This window comes from Vidua macroura, chromosome 2 (assembly GCF_024509145.1).
Source record: "Vidua macroura isolate BioBank_ID:100142 chromosome 2, ASM2450914v1, whole genome shotgun sequence".
Lineage (NCBI taxonomy): Eukaryota > Metazoa > Chordata > Aves > Passeriformes > Viduidae > Vidua > Vidua macroura.
The window spans coordinates 39,208,387-39,216,923 of NC_071572.1; the positions used below are offsets into that span (position 1 = coordinate 39,208,387).

The 8,537-nt window shown below is 57.6% G+C and overlaps 1 protein-coding gene across 1 annotated transcript; it reads left to right on the forward strand.

Annotated features, from left to right (window-relative positions):
* The first annotated feature begins 1,080 nt into the window (after positions 1–1,080).
* On the forward strand, positions 1,081–7,354 carry ZIC5 (Zic family member 5). Its single transcript, XM_053970394.1, is given in 8 exon segments — positions 1,081–1,300; positions 1,303–1,457; positions 1,520–1,567; positions 1,569–1,912; positions 1,989–2,371; positions 6,866–7,116; positions 7,118–7,174; positions 7,176–7,354. Coding segments are annotated over 8 exon segments (1,536 nt in total). The 3' UTR covers positions 7,254–7,354.
* The last annotated feature ends 1,183 nt before the right edge of the window (positions 7,355–8,537 follow it).

The following is an 8,537-nucleotide window of genomic DNA, read 5'->3' on the forward strand; positions in this document are numbered from 1 at the left end:
GCAATAGCTCAGGGCCGACACCCACCAGCCGGAGACTCTCCCATTTCCCAACCTACCGTTCCGACACCCTAAAGAGTCGAGGAGCATTATGCTCGGGGCTAGTATCACTGCGGGGGTTTCATCTCTATTTCGCCGCTGCTGAATTAGGGCTGAAGTGGATGCAGCTGCCTGGACTACGGCTGGCGGGCCGCCGAGGGGCGTGGGGTGGCTCTCCCCACGGGATGCCCCGGGAAGCCGCTGCAGGAGGAGGAAGCCCCAAAGCGGCAGCAAGCGCAGGCTCCCAAAACTTGGCTCTAACATGTGCCACTTGCCCCCCTCCTCCTCCCCTCCCGGCTTCCTCGTTTATTTTCTAAAGGAAAGGAATCCCAACCCCCGCCGTCTTCTTTTTAGGGAAACTTTGGCCGCCTTCCCCTAGTGGTGCCTTGGGCATGAGTACACACAGGCTCGGCCTCGCGTGGGTGTGGGGTTGCACACATTGTTGCATGAAGGAGTGCTTTCCCGCCTCATCCATGAATGAACGTGGCCCTCAAGAAAAAAAAAAAAAAAAAAAAAAAAAGAAGAAGAAAGGAAACTGAGCACAGACCCGGGCATCAGACGCGCGAGTGGGCTGCCGCCAGGCGAGGACAAAAACCCCACGGCCCCGCAAAACGTAAACACGGCGGAGCACCTGAGCAGGGCGCCCCGTCCGGTGCCTGGGGAGTAGAGGCAGCTGCTGCCCGGTGCTGCCCGGTGCTGCCGGCGGGGGCGGCGGGGGGAGGCGCCGGGGGCGCCCCGTCGGGCCCCGCGCGAAGTTTTGCAAGTGCAACTTCGGGGGGCGGCGCGGGGGGGCCCGGGGGGGGGCGGCGGGGGGCGGATCCCCGCTGCGCCGGCGGCCTGAAAGGGAGCCAATCGCGCGGCCCCGGCCGCTGCCAATCATCGCCATCCGTCCAATCCCTCCGGCGCGGTGTCCGAGCCGTATTCCCCAGCGCGCCGCCGAAGTGTGGTGAGGGCTCTGCCAATCGCGGGCGGGCAGAGCGGGGCCAGGGATGCGCGGGGCTCGGAGCGCAGACAAAAGAAGTTAAAGAGCCGCTTAATATATACATGTTTTTGAAGGCGGGTAAAGGGAAAAAAATAACAACAGCGAGCGTAGATGGGCTTGGCTGTGTCGTTATGGAGCCCCCTTTGAGCAAGAGGAACCCGACACTGAGATTAGCGGATTTGGCAGCGGCTCAGCCCCATCCTCACCAGAACATGACAGGCTTCCCGGGGCTGGGGAACCACCACGTCCACCCCCACCACGCGGCCCACCTCCACCCCGGGGACGCGGCGGCGACCCCGGTGGCGCCCTCACGCCGCTCGGACCCGAGCACATGGCGCAGCCCGCCGCCCTCAAGCTCACGCCCGAGGCGCTCACCGCCGCCGCCTTCGCCGCGCCCGCCGCCACCACTACCACCGCCGCCGCCGCCACCGCCACCGCCGCCACACCGCCGCCGCCTACGCGCCGCCCTCCGCCGCCCTCCCGGGATACCCGTCGGGGGAGGCGGCGGGCCGGGACTTTCTCCTGCGGCGGGAGCTGCCCGCCGCCGCTGCCGCCGTGCACGGGGACGCTGGGCGAGCAGCACCCGCCCCGCCGGCTCCCCCACACCCTTCCGCACCCGCCACCGCACGGCGTCTTCATCTCGGCCGCCGGCACCTACGGCGCGACCGACGGGGCGCACGCCGCCTTCCCGTCGCCCGGCGAGCAGGGCGCGCCCGCCGGCCGCCACCCGCCGCTCAACGGGCAGATGCGTCTGGGGCTGGCGGCCGCCGGCGGGGAGCTCTACGGGCGCGCCGAGGCGCACTACGGGGCCGCCGCCGCCGCCTCCACCTCCTCGGCGTTGCAAGGCTACGGCTCCGTCAACCTCAACCTGGCGGCGGCCGGCCACGGGCACCCGCACCACCCCCATCCCCACCACCACCACCACCACCACCACCACCACCATGCGCACGTCGGGGCCGCGGCGGCGGCGGCAGCGGCTGGGGCCTTCCTGTCGGTACATGCGACAGCCCATCAAGCAAGAGCTGATCTGCAAGTGGATCGACCGGGAGCCGCCTCCTCCACCTCCGCCGCCGCCACCGGGCGGTAGGAAGCCTTGCTCCAAAACTTTCAGCACGATGCAGGAGCTGGTGAGCCATGTCACCGTGGAGCACGTCGGTGGGCCCGAGCAGAGCAGCCACGTGTGCTACTGGGAGGAGTGTCCCCGTGAAGGCAAGCCCTTCAAAGCGAAATACAAACTCATCAACCACATCCGAGTGCATACGGGAGAGAAACCCTTCCCTTGCCCCTTCCCCGGCTGCGGGAAGGTCTTCGCTCGCTCCGAAAACCTCAAGATCCACAAAAGGACTCATACAGGTGGGTTGTTCTTCACACACACACACACCCGCAAGGGTTTCCTTCCTTTTTTTTTTTTTTTTCTCCCTTTTCCTCCTCTTTTCCTCCTCTCCTACGCACCGCCGAACATGTGACTTTTTCATGAATAAGTAATTCGGCTGCACACGGGCCACGCACACACAGCTACGTACACGCACCCGGCCCCTCTGCCCTGCACACACGTGTCCCGTCCCCCCCCTTCAACCCCCCCTTCACCTTGGGCAGCTCCCTCCCCACCCCCCCCGCTTACCCACCTCCCCGCATCCCGGCACCACCGGATAAATACACTGATTAATAAATAACGCAGAGCCGGGGGAAGACGAGCAGCAGCCCCTGCGGAAGAGCGAGGAGAGGATGAGCACTCGCCCGTCCCTACTCCCGCCGCCCTTGTCCGGGGCACCCTGCGGGGCTCACCCCGCGTCTGGAAAGCGCTGCGCTTTGCCACTTCCCCCCGCCACGCCGAAGGACGGCGGTTCTGCTCTTCCTGCCACTTCTGTCGGCGGGGGACGGAGCCGGGCGGGTGACGCTTGGCCCGGCGGAGATGGGGCTGCGGGGGCTCTTGGGGGCGCAGTTCCCCTGCGCTGCGGGCGGCAGTGGCGGTGCTCGGGTCTGCCGGTACTACCGGGACTACCGGACTGCCCCTGTGACCAGCGCTCCTGGGGCTACCCTCGTTCCGGGACTGTCCCTACTACCGGGACCAACGATGCTGCTGGTGTACCCCCCGGCCTGGGCTACCGATATTGCGGAACTACGGGGATGCTGAGGGCACTGCCGGGGCTGCCCGTGCCGCTGGGCTACCGGACTGACACCGGTCCCGAGGCTTCTGGTGCTGCCTGGGTTGCTCCCGCCTGCGGCAGTACCCCGCGGAGTAGGGAAGCAGGGAGCGAGGCGGGGGAAGGCTCTCACCGGAGGACGCTTCCCTCCCTTTGAGGATCTGAGAAGCAAACTTCAAAGTCTCCCCGACTGCTCGGCGGGGTACGGGAGGAGGGAGCGGCACCCTCGGAGAATGCCTCGGGGGCAGGCGGGGGCCCCTGGAAGGGCTTGGGGTGTCTTTGAGCCTTTTAGTGTTTTATTTTTCTGGGTTTGGTTTTGGTGTTTTTTTTTGTTTGGTTTGGGCTTTTCCCCCCACTTTCTCCTCATTCCTCGCTACTCCCGAAATACGCATTTCCATCTGGGTGTAAAACACTGCCGAAAACGAACGAAGCCGGGATTTATAGTGGCAGACAAATATTATTCCTTGGAGGATACTTAAGGAAGTGGAGTTGCCGTAATTGCTTTCTTGATTTATTGTTTGCTGCTTGGGAAGAGAAAAGCGGCGACCGTACAACGTGTTGTTCCGATGTAAACCAAATGGCCCATGGCTGAAAGGATTATAGATTTTTATCTCCAGTATACGTCAGGCACGAGCCCATATGTAGCAGCGGAGCCCTGGGGGTGCCTAGTGCTCTACACCCCGAGCTAGGGATGGTGTGTGTGGGGGACATTTCTCCTGGGGGAGAGGAGGGGGTAATGTCCTGACACTTTTTGTTGTTAACGACACCGTGGAATGAGTTAGCTGGAGGCCCGCGGTTTTGTTATCTATTTGAAAAACTAAAATTCACCGCGGGACTCTTCTGGGCTCCTCAAACTCCTTACCCATCTCAGCTCCAAGGGGCAGGCGAGAGGGAGGTGGGAAGAAGTCCTGAGAGGCTTGCGTGGAGGCAGAGATTCAGCCAAAAAAAAGATCCCCCCACCAAAACCCAAATACGTATCAGGCACAGTTCGCAGCTCTTAATGAAGTAGAGCATTGCCCCGAGGCAATGTGTGGGACGTGGCTTCTTGCAATGAAAATTTGGAGAAGTTTTTAGCTTGGGGCTACTCGTGGTCTCCGGGAGGGTGTCTGTGCATGAGCCCACAAAGAAAGGCTCTATCCACGCAGAAGGGGTCGTTGCACCAAAGCAGCCCTCAGGGTGGGGGGCAATAGCTCACCTCGAATGACAGCTCGGCCCATGGGAGGGTAAACACGTTTTTCAACGTATTTCTCCCCACGCCTTCGAGTGGACAAGGGATCCTAAACTTTCTGTCCGTTCCTACCAGATTAATTACTGTCATTTTGCCACTTCAGCTTTAACTTTGTCATGTGCAGCCTGGGAGCAGGAGAGATTTACAAACTATTCGTTTTTTTATGGGCATTTGGCGCCCGGGGGGGGGGGGGGGGGGGGGGGGATAATAACACCATAATCGTATCATTGGGCGATTTTGAATGTTTCTGGTAATCCCTCAGGAAGAAGAAGAGTATTTCCGTAATTCAGGAAGCGTTTGTTGTTTGGGGCCTTTTTATTTTCTTTTTTTTTTTTTCTTTTTCTTTTCTTTTCTTTTTTTTTCCCCAGAAGCATCCCCTCGGGGGCTGCATGCCATGCTCTGCAGCTACTGCTCTATTTTGGGAACAAATCACTGTTCCCAAACCCGGTGCTTTCTAGGGGGAATGGGGACCTAGTCCCTTCTGCAATTTTGCTTTCCCCTCGCCAAAGACGATGCTCAGGATGGTCAGGCTTCCTTCCAACGATTCCTAGACCCTCCAAAAAAAGTGATCCCAAGCCTCATCTGTGCCCCTCCCCGCCGCCGGCACTGCTACTGCCAGGAGGAGTAGGGGACGGCGCCCGGCATCTCGCCCCCTTCCATGGGTTGAAACCACCTACAAATGGTTAAACTCTGACGTGATGCCCTCGTCAGCATAACGGGGACACACCGGGACCTTCGCCAGTCCTGGACTTATGGAGAATTTGATCGTTGCGATCTGGAGTCTGGCGAGGGTGCCCACGCATGAACCCAAGAGGAAAGACACTTACCCTAAAACCCTGACGGAGTGGACACGGTTTGGTCCAGCTGGTTGGAGCATTTCTCAGGGGGCTGCGCCTCGGGCTCTGCAGGTCATGGTCAGCAGCAGAATGTGTGAACCTTCATCCTTGGGGTAACACAGACAGAAACTGCCCAAAACCTCCAGTAGATTTGTTTTGTTTTCCAGAAAAATTAATAGTAATTAATGAACAAACGAAGTGACTGGAAGCTTGTCTCGGGGGTGTGCAGAGGTTTTCATGCACACAAGGCACGCGTAAAACCCACGAGGCACAATTAATTTTTTTTTTCTCCCTTTATTTTTTTTAAGATAAACTTTGCACTTTCTAGCGCTACTACATTGGTGCTAGGTGAGCCGACTTTAATGGAACAAATTGATGCATAAATAGGCTGTGGAGGTGTATGTTTCTATAGTAGCAGCCTAGAAATTGCTTCTAAAAATAAAAATATTTTTCTCATTTCCATTATTACTTCGATAAATAATAAACGCGATACGATCTTACAAAGGGGAGGAGCAGTAAAAATCCCTTGCTGGTAAAGAGAAAATGTCCACCGAGAGAGCTGCTAGGTTGTTATTTCTGAGCCCTCAGAGCAAATCACATCTGAAAATACGCATCAGCCATGTCTAAAGCGACTCAAGAGTCGCGATAGTAATGACAAAGATTATCAGTGCAGATCTATCTGTGTTGAACTCACGAGTAGCATGGCAGAGCGAGAAAAACTCGCTGTAAGAAGCTTCGGTACAGGGATCTGGCACTTTTTTCTTTTTCCTCTGGTGTCTCAGCGAGAGGCATTTACCCAGCCCTATTCGGGAGCTATAAGGAAGGGTCGGCTCGGGAACTATGGGAAAGGACATGGCTATAAGTACCGTAACATACGGATTCCAGGGTATGCTACAGGAGAAAGCGTGTGTGAGAAAGGTACGCCAGGCTAACCGCCCCGGGCTGATTTTCACAACCCCTTTAACTGTTAAGCAGTGTGAAAAAACCCTTAAAAGTAGATCATCCGCACACGTTTAGACCCAAATTTTCCCAGGCTAACCAGCTACGCTGCCCTCATCTCCGGTGTCTGAGTTGGTCCCTCCAACTTGCAGGTTCCCAATCCGGGCTGCGGGGTGCTCCCTCCTTTGTGCCGGGATGCTTAAACAGGTGTTACTTTTATTTTCCCCAAACTAATTATTCCTCCAGCGCAGTGCGCATTGGGAAAGGATTACGCAGGAGATGTGCCAGGCGAGCCAGGCTGCCGGCAAACGCCAGCCCTCGCAGGCAAAGGACATTGAGAGGTTTTGTTTGGGCTCGGTCATTAGAGCGGTAATGAAGGTTTCTCGTGTGCGAGGGGAGCGCCGCAGAGGGCAAACAAGGCCGGGGGGGCCCTGCCGCCGCCAGCCGGGACTCGGGGCCTGAGGGCTGCCAGCGACGTGTGACGGGCAGCAAAACACGGGGAAAAAGTCGGAAGCCTCGGGCATGTCACGACTGTCGCGAAGGGGGAGGAAAAAAAGGGAAAGGGGAGGAAAAGAAGGGAAGGGGAAGGTTTGCCCTTGCCGCTCGCCCTCGGAGGCCACGCTGCGGAGGGGCTGCGGTGCGGCGGGCGGGCTGCGGGCAGGGCCGGTAACGGTGCCGTGTGTCCCCTGTGTCCCCGCAGGGGAGAAGCCCTTCAAGTGCGAGTTCGACGGCTGCGAGAGGAAGTTCGCCAACAGCAGCGACCGCAAGAAGCATTCCCACGTCCACACCTCGGACAAGCCCTACTACTGCAAGATCCGCGGCTGCGACAAGTCCTACACCCACCCCAGCTCCCTGCGGAAGCACATGAAGATCCACTGCAAGTCCCCGCCGCCCTCCCCGCCGCCGGGCTCCCAGGGCTACGCGGCAGCGGGACCCCCCGACGGCCCGCTGCCCCCCCGAGGCCGACCCGGCCGCCGAGCCGCCCCGCGGCCGCGCCGCCGCGCTCTCCCCCGCCGGTCACCAACCTCAGCGAGTGGTACGTCTGCCAGGCCGGGGGTGCTCCCCGCCGGCCCCCGCAGCCCCTCTAGCCGTGACACCTCCCCAGCATCCGAGGAGGATGAGCCCCACAGGACCTCGGGAGGCAGAACTGCTCCTAGGGCCGTGCCGAGCCGTGCCAAGCTGCCGGTGGCCCGGGCCCCACTGCACTGGCCCAGGCCGCAGAGGCAGCCACCTGGCACGGGGGGCTGCTGTGGAAGTGCCATCAGGTTTGACTTGCGCTATTTATTCCATGTACAAAACCCTATGGTGTTTGTATGGTAACTAATTTAATTAAAGAGATTCGGAGGTTTTTTTGTTTGTTTTTTATTTTCCTTGTGGGTTTTTTTTTGTTTGTTTGTTTTTTGTTTGTTTTTTTTTTGGTTTTTTTTTTTTTTTTTTTTTTTTTTTTTTGATTTTTTGGTAAATAAAAGCATTAATAACGCCAAGCTGGGCCATCCCAGTCACCCGAGCTGCACAATTTTGCAGAGGGACAGTGCCAATGGAGATGCCCATCTTCCACTCTGCCCATGCCCATTGCTCTTAACAAGATTAAGCTGGCAAAAGGCTGCAAACAGGCAGAACCCAGAAGATCTCTGGAATGGCTCTTAAGTACCTTAGCTGCCACCCCAGCGCCCTCCTCTTTGGCCTGGGTAAAGCCCCAGGTCAGCAGCAGCCTCTTGACTGTAAAGCAGCACCTGCTAGAGCTCTGGCTAGTCAAGGACAGGTTGCACATCCCTTAAAATAAAATTAAATAAATGCATTTCCCCACCCCTCTTGCAGTTCAGCTCCTCTGTAATTGATGTTTTCTCTCCCGAGTCGGGGGGTCCCACATGCACCCGGCATTTTCTCTCCAGCCTTTCTTTCATCCTTAGCCCGTATCATTGTGCAAACGATTTACGAAAGGAAAGACAAAAGATGCAGGACTCCTTTTTCACTCCTCCATCGTTTATACTTGTATGGCTCCTAGAACCTAGCCAGAGAATAAAAGAAACACGCTGCTATTTGACAACTGTGATACTGTGATACGTTTTTGATTTTTTCCCCCCTAAAAACCCACACGAAAACTCTGCGAATTTTCCTTTCCTTGGGGTTGGTGTTATTATTACTCTGATTATTATATTTTTTTAAAGTTCGTCTCTCAGACCAAGACTTTGCCTCATGCTCCCTCCAGCCCCCTGGGGGGTTGGGAGAGGGAGCAGCCCCCTGGGCCTGACGAGTCCCAAAGTAGGGGGCAGGCATAGAGAGATTATCTTTAATTATTATTTTTATGTATATTATTTCATCTCTCCAACCGAGCTGATGCCTGCGTGCTTTTCACCATCCCCCTGAAGTGG